At 46.1% G+C, this 20,085-nt stretch overlaps 1 protein-coding gene across 1 annotated transcript; it reads right to left on the bottom strand.

Moving 5' to 3' along the window:
* Positions 1-10,445: 10,445 nt before the first annotated feature.
* LOC141145963 (taste receptor type 2 member 3-like) lies at positions 10,446-11,221 on the bottom strand. The gene is given in 3 exon segments (XM_073632753.1): positions 10,446-10,617; positions 10,619-10,690; positions 10,793-11,221. Coding segments are annotated over 3 exon segments (582 nt in total). The 3' UTR covers positions 10,446-10,536.
* Between the last annotated feature and the right edge of the window lie 8,864 nt (positions 11,222-20,085).

A 20,085-nucleotide genomic window follows, 5' to 3' on the forward strand; every position in this document is an offset into this window, starting at 1 on the left:
GGCAGCAGACGACAGGAAACACTTGAGCTGGGCAGCAGACGACAGGAGACATTTGAGCTGGGCAGCAGACGACAGGAGACATTTGAGCTGGGCAGCAGACGACAGGAAACACTTGAGCTGGGCAGCAGACGACAGGAAACACTTGAGCTGGGCAGCAGACGACAGGAAACACTTGAGCTGGGCAGCAGACGACAGGAAACACTTGAGCTGGGCAGCAGACGACAGGAACCACTTGAGCTGGGCAGCAGACGACAGGAACCACTTGAGCTGGGCAGCAGACGGCAGGAACCACTTGAGCTGGGCAGCAAACGACAGGAACCACTTGAGCTGGGCAGCAAACGACAGGAACCACTTGAGCTGGGCAGCAGACGACAGGAACCACTTGAGCTGGGCAGCAGACGACAGGAAACACTTGAGCTGGGCAGCAGACGGCAGGAACCACTTGAGCTGGGCAGCAGATGACAGGAACCACTTGAGCTGGAGGGCAGACACCCGAACATCAGGCTGGAGGGCTGGAACATCAGACTGGAAAGCTGGAACATCCGACTTGGAAGCTGGCACATCAGACTGAGAAGCTGGCACATCAGACTGAGAAGCAATCTTCGAGGCATCAGGCTGAAAGGCAAGCTGCAAGACATCAGGCTGGGAAGCTGGGACAGCAAACTGGGAAGCTGGCACATCAATCTGGGAAGCTGGCACATCAATCTGGGAAGCTGGCACATCAATCTGGGAAGCTGGCACATCAATCTGGGAAGCTGGCACATCAATCTGGGAAGCTGGCACATCAATCTGGGAAGCTGGCACATCAATCTGGGAAGCTGGCACATCAATCTGGGAAGCTGGCACATCAGACTGGCAGGTAGGCATCAAGACATCAGGCTGGAAGACAAGCTGCAAGGCATCAGGCTGGGAAGCTGGTACAGCAAACTGGGAAGTTGGCACATCAATCTGGGAAGCTGGCACATCAATCTGGGAAGCTGGCACATCAATCTGGGAAGCTGGCACATCAATCTGGGAAGCTGGCACATCAGACTGGGAAGCTGGCACATCAGACTGGCAGGTAGGCATCAAGACATCGGGCTGGAAGACAAGCTGCAAGGCATCAGGCTGGGAAGCTGGCACATCAATCTGGGAAGCTGGCACATCAATCTGGGAAGCTGGCACATCAATCTGGGAAGCTGGCACATCAGACTGGGAAGCTGGCACATCAGACTGGTAGGTGGGCATCAAGACATCAGGCTGGAAGACAAGCTGCAAGGCATCAGGCTGGGAAGCTGGTACAGCAAACTGGGAAGTTGGCACATCAATCTGGAAAGCTGGCACATCAGACTGGTAGGTAGGCATCAAGACATCAGGCTGGAAGGCAAGCTGCAAGACATCCGGCTGGAAGGCAGGGACATCGAGCTGGAAGGCAGGCATCGGGACGACAGACTGGGAGGCAGGCACATCAGACTGTAAAGCTGAAACATCAGACTGCAAAGCTGGGACATCAGACTGGAAGGCTGGGACATCAGACTGGAAGGCTGGGACATCAGACTGGAAGGCTGGGACATCAGACTGGAAGGCTGGGACATCAGACTGGAAGGCTGGGACATCAGACTGGAAGGCTGGGACATCAGACTGGAAGGCTGGGACATCAGACTGGAAGGCTGGGACATCAGACTGGAAGGCTGGGACTTCAGACTGGAAGGCTGGGACTTCAGACTGGAAGGCTGGGACTTCAGACTGGAAGGCTGGGACTTCAGACTGGAAGGCTGGGACTTCAGACTGGAAGGCTGGGACTTCAGACTGCAAAGCTTGAACTTCAGACTGCAAAGCTTGAACTTCAGACTGCAAAGCTTGAACTTCAGACTGCAAAGCTGGAACATCAGACTGCAAAGCTGGAACATCAGACTGCAAAGCTGGAACATCAGACTGCAAAGCTGGAACATCAGACTGCAAAGCTGGAACATCAGACTGGAAGGCTGGAACATCAGACTGGAAGGCTGGAACATCAGACTGCAAAGCTGGAACGTCAGACTGCAAAGCTGGAACGTCAGACTGCAAAGCTGAAACAGCAGACTGGAAGGCTGGAACAGCAGACTGCAAAGCTGGAACAGCAGACTGGAAGGCTGGAACAGCAGACTGGAAGGCTGGAACAGCAGACTGCAAAGCTGGAACAGCAGACTGGAAGGCTGGGACATCAGACTGGAAGGCTGGGACATCAGACTGGAAGGCTGGGACATCAGACTGGAAGGCTGGGACTTCAGACTGCAAAGCTTGAACTTCAGACTGCAAAGCTTGAACTTCAGACTGCAAAGCTGGAACATCAGACTGCAAAGCTGGAACATCAGACTGGAAGGCTGGAACATCAGACTGGAAGGCTGGAACATCAGACTGGCGAGCTGGAACGTCAGACTGCAAAGCTGGAACAGGTTGGGTTACTGGCAAGATGGTGTGGGTCGGGAAGAATTTTTGCTTCTTCTTTGGTTTAGCCCGTGCAGTTTTGTATGTAGGTGCAGGGCTGTAAGCAAAGAAAGTAGCTGGATCGAAGGAAGACCAAGGAACTGTAGCTAGAGAGGGGTTTTGTGGGACTGTTACAGGTGGAGGAGAAGAGACAGGTGAATTGAAAGCAGGATAGGTGTGACACTTGGAGACTGGGTGATAGTATTTGGTAGGGAACTGATTAAACTGGGTTGTAGCTGAGGTTGCCATAGGTGACGGGGAGATAGATCTTTTGGAAGGCAGATGATTAATGGCAGGGCTGGAATGTTGTGGCTTAGCTAAAGACAGGAGATCTGACCATGCCTGCAGCAAAGGTTGAACAAACGCTGATTTACACACAGCCTGACTAACCAAAGATTGTACTGAATAAAGGCAATCAGATAACACCTGCTGGGAACAAGCGGAATAATGTTCATCAAAGTAAGCCGGATCATCCTCTAACAACCATACCAGGGATTCCACCTGGTCACAACTGAAAGGAGGGGAGAAATCGTCACTACCTTCGGGAATGCATGATGAGGCTGACTTTGTACATAATTGGATCAAAGGCAGAACATCCTCAAATAACACATGACCTTGATCTACAAGTAAATGGGCGGTTTGTATCGTTTCCAGCAGTTGGTCTCGGGTCCAATCTTTAAGAGTCTGACAACAATATTCATTATCCTCTGCCGCCAGCAGAGAATAATAGACAATTTCATCAAAGTCCATTTTGCGCGCCCACCGTAACAGGATGGTTTCTCAGTGCAGCCACGTCTGGTCAGGGATGGCCTTGGTATACTGTCAGGAGACTAGTAGACCAGACTGTGTGGACTGCACAGAGGAGACCAGAAACACATGTAAGTGAAATGGTGTTTATTAACAAGTGATAAGTTACAGGAACAAACAGTGCAAAAACCCACACAACAACCCACTACAAACAACAATGTATATATATATAAGTAAAGGGAGATACCGTAATCGTAAACAAGCCAAGCCAAGGTCATACACAGGGAAGTCAGCAGAAGGGTAAGGACGGGAACCTGAACAGGACAAGGAGAGGATGGATGGATGGGGTTCAGGGCAGGGATCCAAGGGAGCCAGGAACAGAAGGGACAGGACTAGGAAGGCCTCAGGATAGGGATTGGATCAGATCAGGACAAGGCAGATAGCAGGCTCAAGGTCAAACAGGCAGCAAGGTCAGAACGCAGGGAGAGGGAGAGAGATACCAAGGCAAGCCTATGAGGGCTTGCCGGGTATTTGTAAGGCTGTGGTAATTGACCTCACGTTACAGCTGAGCGCAGTGTGAGCTGTTTGCTCCACATTGCCAGAGTGCACCCGCTGGTTGACGCCGGTACTACGGCCCGAGGATGCAACAGTGCCACCAGCAGGAAAGACCTCTTACTGCAGGTCCTAGGTGTTGGAAGACACCTGCTGATGGACACTGGTACTGCGATCCAAGAGACCGATAGCGCCACCAACGGGTAGACCTTCTCATGACAGTACTGCAGGCAGCTGCAGTATTTACAAGTTAGTTTAGTGCATCCTCTGTACAGTGTGCACCTAAAGCTACCTAAACAAAATTAGTGGTGTTCTTCTGATTCTATTAGTACAGTACTGCAGGCAGCTGCAGTATTTCCAAATTAGTGTAGTGCGTCCTCTGCACAGTGTGCACCTAAAGCTACCTGAAGAAAATTAGTGGTGTTCTTCTGATCCTATTAGTACAGTACCACAGGCAGCTGTAGTATTTACAAGTTAGTGTAGTGCGTCCTCTGCACAGTGTGCACCTAAAACTACCTGAAGAAAATTAGTGGTGTTCTTCTGATCCTATCAGTACAGTACCACAGGCAGCTGCAGTATTTACAACTTAGTGTAGTGCGTCCCCTGCACAGTGTGCATCTAAAGCTACCTGAAAAAAATTAGTGGTGTTCTTCTGATCCTATTAGTACAGTACTGCAGGCAGCTGCAGTATTTACAATTTAGTGTAGTGCATCCCCTGCACAATGTGCACCTAAAGCTACCTGAAGAAAATTAGTGGTGTTCTTCTGATCCTATTAATACCACAGGCAGGCAGCTACAGTATTTACAGTTAGTGTAGTGTGTCCTCTGCACAGTGTGCACCTAAAGCTACCTGGAGACAATTGCTGTTGTTCTGCTCCTATTAATACCACAGGCAGGCAGCTACAGTATTTACAGTTAGTGCACTGTGTCCTCTGCACAGTGTGCACCTAAAGCTACCTGAAGAAAATTAGCGGTGTTCTTCTCATCCTATTAATACCACAGGCAGGCAGCTACAGTGTTTACAGTTAGTGTAGTGCATCCTCTGCACAGTGTGCACCTAAAGCTACCTGGAGACAATTGCTGTTGTTCTGCTCCTATTAATACCACAGGCAGGCAGCTACAGTATTTACAGTTAGTGCACTGTGTCCTCTGCTACCTGAAGACAATTGCTGGTGTTCTCATACTAATAATACTACAGGCAGGCAGTTGATTCTGCTAGCTGCAGTATCAGTATATATATATATATACATCCCAGCTTTGTGCAGCTACATCTCACTGCAGGCCATTAGTATGTCTGGAAGGCCAACAAGGAGAGGCAGACAGTCACAAGCCAATAAAAGAGGGCAAGCAGGCTCTGGGTCTAAAGGCAACAGTGCTGGTTGTGGAGACGGTGCAACCTCATCAGCATGTGGCCGTGGGACACGCTTGTCCTTTTTTCGGCAGCTGGCCGCGTTGAGCCGCAACATGCGGAAGACTTGGTAGAGTGAATGACCAAGCCGTCCTCATCCTCCTCATCCTCTCTCACACAGGCTCAGGGTACTTTGTCTGGCAAAGCAGCTGCCAACATGGCCTCTTCCCTCAGCTCAATGGCATCAGTCACTCCTTCCCTAGCCCCACCATGTCCTCCTGAGGAGTCCCCCAAACTGTTTGACCACAGTGTTGGGTACATGCTCCAGGAGGATGCCCAGCGTTTTGAAGGCTCTGATGATGGTACCCAGCTAGAGGAAGGCAGTAACGTGAGCCCAGAGAGAGGGGGTGCCCAAGAAGGACAGCAATCTGGCAGTCATGTTCCCCCAGCTGCAGCATACTGCCAGCTTTGCTCCAGTGATGAGGAGGGAGGGGATGATGAGGTCACTGACTCCACATGGGTGCCTGATAGGAGAGAGGAGGAGGAGGCACATCACCAACGAGGCAGGATGCCCTCCAGGGGCCAGCTTAAGGGCAGCACACCGACTGCATCACAGCGCAGAGCTCCGCATGTGCAGGGCGCTGCTGTCTCTGCGCGTTATTCCAAAAGTTCTTTAGTGTGGGCCTTTTTTGAGACGAGTGCATCAGATCCCACCGCTGCTATTTGCAACATATATCTCAAGCTTATCTCTTGTGGCCAAAACATCTCCCGCTTGGGCACCACATGCTTGACCAGACATATTTTGACCTGCCATGCAGTTTGTTGGCAAGTGTACCTAAAAGACCCACACCAAAGAACAAAGAGGACCTCTCCTTGCTCCTCATCAGCTGGGATAAACGCCACTATACCTTCAGTCCTCTCTGAGACCTGCACTGAGAGGAATGAAGGTGTAGAATTAGGTGTGTCACAGCCAAGTACTTGGGGGCAATCTGCTATCGGTACACCAAAGTCAGATTGTACCAGGCAAATTTTCCTGCCCCAGCTGCTGCACCGCCCAAAGAAGTTCGCTCCCAGCCATCCACATGCCCAGCGGTTGAATGCTAGCTTGGCTAAATTGCTAGCACTTTAACTGCTGCCTTTTCAGTTGGTAGACTCTGCCCCCTTCCGTGAGTTTGTGGAATGTGCGATTCTCAATTTTTCAGGCGGAAAAAGTTCCTATCCAAAAATGCGATCATCTGTACAAATTCCGACGCACAAAATTCCAATGCATGCTCGGAAACAATTCGATGCATGCTCGGAAGCATTGAACTTCATTTTCTCGGCTTGTTGTAGTGTTGTACGTCACCGCGTTCTTGACGGTCGAAAGTTCAGAGAACTTTTGTGTGACCGTGTGCATGCAAGGCAAGCTTGAGCGGAATTCCATCGGAAAAACCATCCAAGTTTTTTCCGACGGAAAATCCGCTCGTGTGTACGCGGCATAAGTCAACTGTCACATGTGGCCAGGAAATTGTGGACCCACAATGCCAACTGTGGAATGAGACGTAGAGTCTAAGCACCAGCTAGTCTTCACCAGATTTCCTGATAGGGAAAAGTGATAGGACCACAGAGCACACTGGAGCAAGCTGGAACATAGTCGGGAAGCGTGCCAGAGAAAGCCAGCAGAGTTGGTCGGAAGGGGACAGATACAAAAGAGGAGCCAGAACTTAAGGCCAGGGGCAGGGACGGATCCAGGGGGGGGCAACGGGTCAATTGCCCCCTCCGAGAATGCTGGGGAGAGGGCAGGCAGCTGGGTCCGTGGGAGAGAGAGAGCGGACGGCCGGGCGGGTGACAGTCTGAGACTGACTGTCAGTCTCAGACTATCACCAGCCCCCCCGGCCATCCGCTCTCTCACCCGCCCACTGTCAGTCACTGACAGTGGGCGGGTGAGAGAGCGGACAGCCGGGGGGGCTGGTGACAGTCTAAGCCTGACAGTGGGGTGGGCAGATGAGAGTGGACGGCCGGGCTGGCCGCTGGTGACATTTAGAGAGCAGCCGGGCTGCTGACCAATCAGGGAGCCGGTGGGCGGGGGAGCAGAGAGATGACATCATCTCTCACCGCCCGCCCTGCATCCCTGCAGTTCCGCCCTCACTGTGCAGGTAGCTACGGGCAGCAGAGAGATTACATCATCTCTCTGCTGCCTGACTGGTAATCTGCTGCCTCACCCTCTGGGAAAAAGAAAGTGACAATTGTAGCTGTAGCAGGCAAGTCACAATCCGCAACGTGTGGCATGTGACGTGACAATCCGCAACGTGTGGCATGTGACGTGACAATCCGCATCTGGTGGCAGGTGACGTGGCAAGTGACAATCTGCAATGTGTGGCATGTGACGTGACAATCCGCATCTGGTGGCAGGTGACGTGGCAAGTGACAATCTTCATCTGGTGGCAGGCGACATGGCAAGTGACAATCCACAATGTGTGGCAGGCGACGTGACAATCCGCATCTGGTGGCAAGGTGACGTGGCAAGTGACAATCTGCATCTGGTGGCAGGTGACGTGGAAAGTGACAAACCGCAATGTGTGGCATGTGACGTGACAATCCGCATCTGGTGGCAAGGTGACGTGGCAAGTGACAATCCGCATTTGGTGGCAGGTGACGTGGCAAGTGACAATCTTCATCTGGTGGCAGGCGACGTGGCAAGTGACAATCTGCAATGTGTGGCAGGCGACGTGACAATCCGCATCTGGTGGCAAGGTGATGTGGCAAGTGACAATCCGCATCTGGTGGCAGGTGACGTGGCAAGTGACAAACCGCATCTGGTGGCAGGTGACGTGGCAAGTGACAATTGTAGCAGGCAAGTGACAATCTGCATCTGGGGGCAGGTGACGTGGAAAATGACAATCCCCAATGTGTGACAGGAGATGTGGCAAGTGACAATCCGCAATGTGTGGCAGGTGACGTGGCAAGGTGACAATCTGCATCTGGTGGCAGGCGATGTGGCAAGTGACAATCTGCAACGTGTGGCAGGTGAAGTGGCAAGTGACAATCCGCATCTGGTGGCAGGCAACGTGGCAAGTGACACGCTTGGGGCTCCCACTGATTCTGCATTATGGTGAGTTGAACTATTTCATTTTTTATAGCAATGTAATAATAGAAAAAATGTGCTTCAATCATCCTGACACCATAACAACCATGGTGTTGTGATGATTGAAGCACCAACACCAGCCATTTCCCTGATAAATTCCCCCCAAAAAACGTATTTTCAGGTAGTGCCCCTCCCGAGACTAGACTCTGGATCCGCCCCTGGCCAGGGGTCAAGACAGGTGGCAGACAAACAAATCCAGAAGGAAAGATAAAGGAGGTACTCGGCAAGTCAGTCCAACAAAAACAGACCGGAGGTAGCTGCACAGAGCGCATAGTTCAAATTGTCAAAGGATTAAGGACCAGTTACAGTGTCATGGGTCACGGGTCACCTCCATCAGCTCTCTTTGGTCGGGTTCTGATGGTTTTCTCCAGAACAAGAAGTTTATTCCCCAGTGGACTCTCCTGAATTATGCATCCCTTAGCTTGGTAGCTACATAAATTAAGGATACAGAATGTAATACTGGAAAAATGTTCCATAAAACATGCATCCACACAATGCCATAGCCAAATAATTTTGTACCATATTTTTTCAGTTAGATTTACTATTCCACACAAAGCACAGCACAGGAAAGACACAGCTGTAAACATTATCATCTTATGATTGGTAAAAATAGAAAAGCCGAGCATTAGACTGATCTATGCATAAGTAAATTGATAAAAGAAGTGAATCTGTGAAAAATTATATGAAAAAGTCCCTTTGTGATATAGAACTAATAAAAGTCCAACTAAGAAAGGGAATCCAAAACTCCTCGATTGTCCAATTGTTACCACTTAATAACTGAATGAAACAAATAAAAGTCCCAACTGATAAATGGCATGCTTACCAGATGGCAAGCAAAATCGAGCAGATGGCTTAAACCCAGCCTAGGCCTTTAGGAAACCCATCACAGTGGAATATAGCAATTTTCACTCGTGAGATTGACGTGGATTCACAAAAAATTAAAGTGAGAGAATCATATAAACACCCAGTGCTTGAAGACAGCAGATAACACATGAAGGGCCTTTTTAACAATGGCAAAAATTTTGTGCAAATCATGCGGGTATGTGGATCATCTTCCAGTGAAAAAGATAGTGAATACACCAGCACCACACGGAGGGTCTGCTTACCAGATGTTATATAAGAAATGTGGATATTAAATCTATCAACCAAATGCCTATCCGTGAAGGGGTTAATGCGTGCAGCAAGCCGCATAAAGAGCCTGCTTACCAGATGTCAGTCTTCGGTGAGCAAAATGACACAGCCAGAGGAAGCGACCAACTTTATGTAGAGAGCGGTGTAGATCCATCATAGCAGACATGTCAGAGCCTCCGCGATACACATAGAGTAATTGGAAAAATAGTGGCAAAATAGTGTGATACCATTTAAACTAGTTTATTTAAAAAGCAGAATAACACTTACAATATAATCTTGGTTTGAAACCGTAAAAGATAAAACCAATGCCGGCCGGCAAACAAACAGACTCCCGTCCTCCTCAATGGGGCGACGTGGTGACGTCAGCACGTACCTCCCAGACGCGTTTCGTCATAAGGTGACGTTTTCATTGAAAAACAATTATGCTATGTGTATCGTGGAGGCTCTGACATGTCTGCTATGATGGATCTACTCCGCTCTCTACATTAAGTTGATCGTTTCCTCTGGCTGTGTCATTTTGCTCACCGAAGTCTGACATCTGGTAAGCAGGCTCTTTATGCGGCTTGCTGCACGCATTAACCCGTTCACGGATAGGATTTCGGTTGATAGATTTAATATCCACATTTGTTATATAACATCTGGTAAGCAAACCCTCCGTGTGGTGCTGGTGTATTCACTATCTTTTTCACTGGAAGATGATCCACATATCCGCATGATTTGCACAAAATTTTTGCCATTGTTAAAAAGGCCCTTCATGTGTTATCTGCTGTCTTCAAGCACTGGGTGTTTATATGATTCTCTCACTTTAATTTTTTGTGAATCCACGTCAATCTCACGAGTGAAAATTGCCATATTCCACTGTGATCGGTTTCCTAAAGGCCTAGGCTGGGTTTAAGCCATCTGCTCGATTTGGCTTGCCATCTGGTAAGCTGCTATTCATCAGTTGGGACTTTTATTTGTTTCATTCAATTATTAAGTGGTAACAATTGGACAGTCGAGGAGTTTTGGATTCCCTTTCTTAGTTGGACTTTTATTAGTTCTATATCACAAAGGAACTTTTTCATATAATTTTTCACAGATTCACTATTATCAATTTACTTATGCATATATCAGTCTAATGCGCGGCTTTTCTATTTTTATTTGTCTTTGGTGTACCCCACTAATAGCCGCTGCTTCACTTTATTGGTTTCTAGCGCAGTTTTTTCTTTTTTTTTTCTATCTTATGATTGGTGTCTGTACTGCTTGGTACATTTCTATATTTCTTCATTTTGTCTAATATGGAAACCCAAGGAAATAACAGGAAGCACTGATGACACAAAGAAGATCAGAACTGAAAAAATATTCTACAAACAATTAAAAAGAAATATTAGTGGGAAATGATGGTTATCATGTATAATTTAAGAGTAAGATAAGTTATTTTACCTTGCAAAAGAAATTAACCATACCCAAATCCCAACAGCACAGAAGTAAATATAAGAAAAATTATTCTCGGAGATATGACGGTCTTCAGATAGAGTAAAAGTCTTAATGCAGAAAAATGTAGCGACGAGGGCTGATAACCAGGTGCTGGAAAATCCTGCTGCTATGCCAGTGAATACATACAGTAACAACATTTTTGTACCTAACCCTGCAGTGCAATAATATGAAAGGAAATGTAATGGGCAGGAAAAAAGATAGATGATTCTTGTTATCCCAATAGAGGTGATAATTTGGTCAGTAGCTGTCATTGATCTTCCTTTCAGCCAGTCAATGACATTCACGGCCACAATAAATGATTGTAGCGATAGTCCAGCCAAAATGAACATTCCAAGACATGAAAACCAAGACTGTAGTGTAGAAGAACAAATGCATTCTCCTACTGTAGGATTAGCCATCATGCAGATCACTTTTCTTATTTGACAGATGTATTAAGGTTTTATTGAGTGAACATTTCTAAACTAAATGTATGATGCAAATGGTAATGTAAATGTAGCGCTGACAAATTTTCGATCAGGAGCTTATTTGTAAATTTAGTGGGTTATCTGTTCTTTATATAGTTCAGAGTTAATCTATGGCTAAATTAGCTTCTGTTCCAGCATTGGCTGTGTTGCGTGCAGTTCCACACTGTTGCCTGTAGGTGTCGTTGTCACCATAGGTCAGTGTTGGAAAAGCAACAAGCTGAAGTATATTGAGTGCTCTTCTTTTCCAGAGGTAACTCGGCAGAGGTGGTCCGCTGCTATGCATTATGGGAGAGAGTACTTAAGGTACAGATGCCATGTGCTAAGGGTCAGTTCTACCTCGTGGCCCTCCAGGCCGGAGGGCTGCTTTGCTGCAGCCATGCAAGTAGGCCCAGAAGCCTGTCTGGGGCCTACTACTGCAGGGATGGTCCTGTGCTGTCTGTCCTGCGGGAAGAAGCCGGACAATTGAAAAGACCCAGGGGAGGACCCGTCTTTGGAGAGGACCGTGCAGAATGCTGGTGTCTCAAGAGGGGCCTGGTGACTCAATTGGAGGATGAATCTTAACCTAATCTACCACACAAGTATTGCCGGGTCGGCTTAAAGGTTCTGGTATTGTGTTGCTGTTCATCTAAAACTACTAAGTCCTGTGGCAGAGGATCGTACAGTTAAATTGTTCTTCTCAAGTCTGTGGCAGAGACTTTCTTTTTGTTCGTGATATGCTCCGGCTGCTTGGTCAGTGAGAGAGACCTATCCGGGTGGGCAAAGATTTAATCCAGGACTGAAGGTATATTCATTCCCAAGATTCCAAATTCCTCAGTGTCTTAACGAAAAGGTATTTGAACTTTCCCTGCAACTCTTCTTCTATCTCTTTCCTGCTACTTCTTCCAGTTATTTCCTATTAAAGCATTGGAAAAGTACTAAAGTGACTGGTGCCTACATTATCAGATACAAAGCTCAACATGCACTCTAAGTTCTGGTATTGGTGAAACTACAGTTGAAGAGGTGACAGTAACAGGCCGATATAAATCAGCAGCTCCTTCGGGGGTTAGTGCTACATATGGGGACGTCGTCCGGGATTGTTTGCCGTTGCCCTAAGCAACTCTGAGAAGTATATCACCGAGAGTCTATGCTAAAAAGAGGTTTCTGGACTTTGTCACTTTTTCCAGGAAAAGAAGGGGTTAAACTGCAGGATCACATTTCTGACTGAGTAGGCTGTGGGTGAGAAGTAAAAGCCCGGGAGCTACATGATCAGAGGAGCAAGTGGGAGGAGTTACACCTATTTGCTGCTGCGTGAGACACGTGTGTGTGTGTCTGGCGCCAAAGGAGAAGAGAGGCCTCGTGATCGTACTGAGAGGATCAGAGTGCAGCCATGTCTTCTTTTCCATTGATACCGTCAACTGTGGGATCCAAGATGTTTCCTACATACACCGCTGCCGGTGCTATGCTAACCGGAACCCTGCTGACGGATACCGGCATCCTCTTGAAGCCGCAGGGGCGGTTCGTACTATATACCGTTGGAGATATTGAAGGGCTGGGCATGCTTTGCCACAAGTGTGAAGGACTGGCCATACATCTCCGTCCATTTGTTCGATGTTTGCAGTGCCGAGAATACCTATTCACAGTGGAGCAACCTACAATGTCGCCCCATGCTTACCGAGTGGACTGGGCAACAGGGTTCGCTACGGTGGAAAGTACTGCCATTACTGCTGGAGAGCAACAGGCCTTAGTCTCATCTGCTACCGTGAGTGTTCCTGAGGGAGATGTCGCTGCTACTGCTTCATCAGCGGACATCACCTTTGTTTCTACTGCCACTACACCTATTCCCCCTACACCTGTCCCAAGGAAGGTGGGATATGTGAAGGCTTCTCGCAGTCGAGGCCTACCCCAGAGACTACCTGAACTGGACAAAAAACAGAAAAGAGAGGGTGCACTGGCCTTGTGCATTATCTTTAAAAAAGTTTATTAAAAAAGGAAATGTAAAAGTACTACTCACAAGGCTAGATAAAAATCACGCATAATGGTCTATTGGTGGTGATAATGGATACACCGATAGCAGTCTCCAGACTTACGGACAAGACGTGCAGCTGCTGGCTACCGTGCAGCTGCCGGAGCCGGAGAAGTACATGCATCCGGAGAAGTCCACGACAGGAACGAGTGAGCGATCAAAGGGGAACATATCTGGGACTCTTTGTAAATATTTGCCAGCAGAAGAGTTGAGAGATTCGGAGATAGATTCTTTGTCAGATCTCTCCGGTGATGATGATTTGTTTGAGACAATGTCACAGGAATTATTGTGGGCCCAGGGTGAAGATATTGCTTCTACTTTTACCTTCTTAGAATGGATAGCCATGGATTCTGGGAAGACATCACTTGTGTGGAGCCGCACAGTACTATTACAGAGACATTGTCTAAAGTTACTACTCCGTTTGAGTCTAAGCCGATACCCATCGGATCCATGGTGCGCAAATTGCCAAATTCTTGTGTGCCTCCTGCTCAGGGAAAAACCAGAACTTTACCTAGACTTGCCCGATTACAGAGAGTGCTCAATAAACGAGTTGTTAAAGAGTATGGTCTGGAATTTCCTTATGTTACTCAAGAAGTTATGCAGGAAATTGAGGCTAATCAAGAGCAGTGGTACCATGAAGCTGTTTGAGACTATTTATCTGTACCAAAACCCTTCCGGAGAGCTGGGTATTCTGCTGCCATGAAAAACAAAAGAAAAAAACTGCGCTATAAAATGAAATTGCAAAAACCGAACATGTGCAATAAAATAAATAAAAATAAAAAGAAGCCCCAAAATGTGTCAAAAACACATCAAATTTAAATGTAATTAGTATAGTCCATAAACATAGAGGAAATGAGAGGAATCCTCTGGTAGTTCTCCATGTGAGTCAGGTGGGAGAGTGAAATGACAGACACACCCTGAACAGTTATCCTCCACCACCAAACATATGTGCTTACCAGATGGAATGCACAATAAGGCACGTCTCGGGATGATATCCAGGTCAGGCAATGCACCACTTATCCAAATAATGCTAAGCATGTAAGCATGTGAGGATGGTAAGCATGTAAACATGGGCCTTGATAACCAGCATACGATCTCCCTCCGTGATCGTGGCTCCAATCAGACCATACCCCGAATCAACCACATAGAGGCAGAAGAAAGGCAGCCATAGCATAAATCCAATAAGATGGTTTATTTAAGATAAGATAAAAACACTTACAAAACTGCAGATAAAAAGAGCATTCGCCAAGCCGGCAAGGGAGCGCCCGTTCAGAGATGAGTGCGATGACGTCAGAACGTCAACCTCCCGACCTACGTTTCGTCCTGTCACTGACATCGTCTGGGGAACGGGCGACACTCTGACACATCGCACTTAAAAAACAAAAAAGGCCACGCCCCGCCGTGACACCTCGGAGACACCAGGCATGGACAGCCAATCAGCTGTCAGGACGGAACATGGAAACACCTACATAATTGTTTGATATTCAGGCTGAAAACAGCTATAGGCAGACCGGCCAAAATTGTAAGATTCGACCGGTTAAGCCACGCATCGAACAAAAGATAAAACAAACGACACATGAGTTACGTGTCTAAATGGAGACTCACAACAGAATGCAGCCGTACCAATTATGTCTATAACAGAGGACAACCAGCAGAGTCTATAAGATTACGGCACAGCACCATCTTGTGGTAAAACAATATACCAACTCATGGGATGTCAGCTAGGACATAAAATAGGGGGTATCCATAGAAACATTGAATTATGACATAACGCCAAATTGTTGGAAAAAAAATTCCTCATATATACACCACCCAAGACAGGGTCTCAATAAAAATAAAAAAATAATAATTAAAACAATCTTATGTAGCTATATCTATATTTAAAACATGTGCCTAAGCTAGCAATGGTGTACTATCAGACAAAAAGTATATGAAAGACAGCCACTCACACTTACATATGGTGCTGCCATCCAGCAACAGCAATGCAATTTTATTAATATCGGTGAGTGGATAACTAATATCACACACTCACCAAAATTAGAGGAGATAGTGTATAAATATGTTTTATCAATAACTCCAAGCAAAAAAGTATATATATAACAGATAATAGGGGGTACCATTAAAGAAAAAATTAGTATGCATCTACATACATTTAAGCCAATAGAGTCTCCGAGATGTCACAACAAGTTCACAGAAACATATATGGCAATATCAACAAATACTGCTCATAATTGAAAATTACAAATAGCAACACTCAATACGAATCCTGTAATATTAAACCAAGTGCTCATAGGCATACTAGATAGTATCTACCAAAAAACAAAAAAAAAATTAAGAAAATGAAATAAGTATGGAAGAGAGCAATCCTACGCATTGTCGATAAACGCATTTAGATCTACCTCTACGTTCAACCCAAATGGTGTATAACACTTAATTCTGTAAATCCAAGCCATTTCGAGGCGCAAAATACCTCGGACCAAAGAGCCACCCCTCCAGGGACAGGTAAACTTGTCTATCCCTAAAAATAGAGTTTTATCTGGATTCCTATTGTGAACCTCTAGGTAATGCCTAGACACAGGATGCTTCGGAAAGCCATTGATAATATTTGTCACATGCTCATTAAGTCTAACGATCAGGGGTCGTTTAGTCCTGCCCACATACTGCAACCCACATGGGCACTGGAGCAGGTACACGACCCCCTTGGTAGAGCATGTGATAAAAGGCGTAATTTGGAACTCAACCTGGGTGCTGTTAGATCTAAAAGAATGAGACCGTAATTCATATATCCCTACTAACAGCTGCCACCATGTGGCTTGGATTAAGGCGGTGCCTAAAAGTCAGTATATTCGCCTGAGACGGAACTGTTGGGATCATGGGGAGTTTCTACTGCAGGCGGATGTCCTGACCAAACGATTCCTAGAGAAGGGTTACCCTGACAACCTCCTAACAGATACCGTTAAGCTGTTAGTAGGGATATATGAATTACGGTCGGTGTCTTTAAAGTAGGTGGCAGTGGAAAATTGACCCTCTTTGATCCGAATAGTGAGATCCAAAAAATGAATCTCGTGTTGGCTAGCCTCGTAATCCAAAAAAATGCCTCTATTATTGGTGTTAAGTCCTCCAAGAAAGGAATCAAGGTCAGACTTATCACCATCCCATACGAGGAGGATGTCATCTATATACCTAGCCCAAAGAACAAACTGGGGTTTCTGTTGGGCATAGACGACATCCTCCTCCCACAGGGCCATAAAGAGGTTCGCCAAACTGGGGGCATACTTAGCCCCCATGGCGACTCCTCTATCTTGCTTATAAAATTGACCTCCAAACCAAAAATAGTTCAGAGAAGCAGCAAACTGAAGCAATTCTATAAGATAAACTATTTGCTCATCATATAGTCCAGAATCATGCCTAAGAAAATATTCGACCGCAAAGAGACCCAGGTTGTGTGGAATGACAGTGTAATGGGATGTGACATCCGCTGTCACCATCCACAAACCTGGTCTCGGGGTCTGGGCCGCCAACAAGTTGATCACATGGCGTGAGTCTTTTAAATATGAGGGCATCTTACTGACTATTGGCTGAAGGAAAAAGTCAATATACTTGCCCACCCGGGACGTAACAGAGTCAATACCACTGACAATGGGACGACCCGGGGGCAAGTAGGATGTTTGTGGACCTTGGGCAGATAATAAATCACCGGTATCCAGGGTGCCCTTGGTGCCAAGTGTGACCTTTCCTTTTTGTTGAGAATATCTAATTCGAAGCCCTTTTGGATAAGGACTTCTAATTCTTTTTTGTATCTAATTCTGGGGTCAAAACCAAGTGGATTGTAAGTATCTCTATCCGACAGTATTCTATGCATTTCAGTAAAGTAATCCTTTTTGTCGAGAATGATAATCCCACCCCCCTTATCAGCCAGTCTGATCACTAAATCTTTCTTTTCACACAGGGAATCAAGGCCGGCAACGAACTCCCTATCAGTTTTCACCCTATTAACCGGTACTAGGTCCAAATCCCTAAGAACCACATCCCTGAAAACCTTCAGGGAAGGGGCCAAAGCCCCAGGGGGATTGAAAAGGGAAGCATTCGCGAGCCCTGAATGCCTATAAGTCCTCATGCACACGGACGTTTTTACAGCTGCTTTTTTGAGCTTTTTTTGCAGCTTAAAAAGGCCTGTCTATGTTAGTCTATGGCTTCATGCCCACCTAGGCATTTTTGAGCTGCAAGTGGCATAGGCGTTTTTAAGCTGTAAAAAAAACCCAGGACCAGTTGGTTCTGAAAGACGTTTTTCACCTGTAAAAACGCTCTAATGCTGAAAAAACGCTCAAAAACGCTCAAAAACGTCATTCACCAACGTTTTTTAGCGTTTTTGATCCATTGAAGAAAAAAAAAAAAAATTTGAAAAAAAAAAAAAACGCTCAAAAACGCTAACGCAGAAAAACGCTCAAAAACGCTATTGCAAAAACGCTGAAAAAAGCTGAAAAAAGTTTAAAAAAATCACTGCAAAGATACTGGCGTTTTCATAACGTTTTTTTAACAGCCTGTGTGCATGAGGGCTAACTGTTAAGTGAGGTCTGACAACCTAAAATCGGATTGGATTTATATATCTTTTAATACTAAGTTTTCTGATAAAATTATGTATATCAATGTAGGTCTGAAATTTATTCAGCCTACGTGGGGGGGCAAATTTTAAACCCTTGTTCAGCATGATTTTTTCTGTATCTGTAAGGACAACAGTACTCAAATTAAATATCCCACCATCCGTTATGGTTTCTTTCTTTTTTGCTCGTAATTTTCTCCCTCCCCACCACCCTCTCTTGGGTCTATAGGCCTTTTTATGCCCTGAGTAGGTTTCTGAAAACCCCAATATTGGTTTAGACAAGAGGGACCAGGACTGGTGGTGATATCACTACTGCCAGATTTGTAATACTGGGATGGCTTGATCAAGCCCACTTTACTAATAGGATCTTCATAGGGGCCTTCCAGATCTCTTAATGGGTAGAAACTATTGGATGTACTTATATTGAAATCTACTTCATCCCGCCTTTCATAAGACTCGTTAGAATCAAAATGCCGGAATTGAGTTCCGTACCTATTCTGATAGTCAGGTCTAGACTCATAATGTATGTCAGACTCGTAACGAGAATCAACCCCATACCTAGTGTCACAGGGGTATGGGAAAACGCCACTGTTATTATAATGGTAACCTTGGCGATCTTGGGCTATATAGGGAGGGGGATAGTTCTGGTTGTAACCCAGATTCCCGTAGCCGCCACCACGGCCACGACCAGAGGGGCCCCTAGCACCTCTAGGCTGTTGTGAGGGCACGCGGTAGGGGGGCAACCCACCCCTAACTCCAGCCCCCTGTCTAAAGGGAGATTGGTTAGGATTTTGTCTGCCCCAATGGGGGGGTCCAGAGTAACCCCCAGAGGGTCGCACAGAATTGGTTGTAACCTTAGAACCATGTGGTGCAGGAGCTATATTTGTAGTAGCAGAGGGCCCTACTTCCATGTCATTTGTAGTACTGGCTTGTTCAGCCAGCAATTTTTTCTGCCACTCAAAGACCACTCCACCTTGGTAGTCTGCCAAATCCCTATTATACTTTTTTCTTTTTAATTTTTTGCTCCCTATCCTCTTTCTCTAGAATCTTCAGAAGTGAGGATGATTTATCTTGGTACTCAGCCCCCTCTTTAAACGGGCTCAGTTTCTCCTTAATCAGTTTAATTTCCTCGTCTAAGCGGGCAAGTTTCATAGTTTTCCTTCCTACAAGAAACTTGAGGAAGTCAATCCCTGCGGTGTTAAAATAGGCAAACCAATCCTCAAGGAGAACGTCCCCCTTTTGAGGACTAACCTCCCATCTAAGGCTCCCTGGGACCATCTTAGTCTTGATATATGTCTCCAGATAGGCAATGTCCCACTGGGTATGGAGTTCTGAGGTGGTCAAATTCCTCAATCTCAAAGAGAGGCCGTTTAGGTCCGTTTATTCTGCTGCCATGGATTAATGTTTCAATGGGTGTCTGCTGCACTGGAATTATGGTTGGCACATCTATGCTGACAAAGTGGTCATTTGCAGACCTGGAAAAGATGACATTGTTCATTTTATCACCACTGTGGATAAACGGGAAGAAACTGACTTTACCGGATCCCCGGTTTTATTGGTGATGCTGCAAAAGGACTGTTATCTTCTGTAATATAAAACCAAAAAAACACAGCGCTAGAAAAAACCAACAAGAGCTGCAGTTCAAATGTGCAATAACCACAACAATGGGAAAAAACAAAGAAAAAACTGCGCTAACCCCTCATGATATGTGATAGGGTGTATGTGAAGGGACACCAAATTAAATATAAAAATATATAGATCCTACAAAAATGGATTATCACAACAAAACCAATTATTAACAGTCCATAATAAGTGCATATAAATCAAAAAGGTGCAAAAGCACAAAAATAGTGAAAAAAAAATATATATAAACAACAAAAGTCCCAAGACCGGAAAGGAAATCTTCTAAAGAGATGGGAAGAGTCCCCGATTAGCTCTTCATAGGGATCAGTGAATTAAAATGGAAAGTGGAAAAAACACCCCTTGCAGTGATCCTCCACCTTTAAGAATACATGCTTACCAGATAGTAAGCTCAACAAGCTCGTAAATGAACCAAGGACCCGATAACAAGCAGGTATAGGAGCAACCCTTTGTTCACGTGGCAGATGGCAGGCACACCAGGTATTTGCAGGACCTTGAATCCAGGTAGCCACCTAGCATCAGGACATCACTCAGGCAATATGCCGCAGGCATGCA

This window comes from Aquarana catesbeiana, linkage group LG05, assembly GCF_042186555.1.
Source record: "Aquarana catesbeiana isolate 2022-GZ linkage group LG05, ASM4218655v1, whole genome shotgun sequence".
In the NCBI taxonomy this organism is placed as follows: domain Eukaryota; kingdom Metazoa; phylum Chordata; class Amphibia; order Anura; family Ranidae; genus Aquarana; species Aquarana catesbeiana.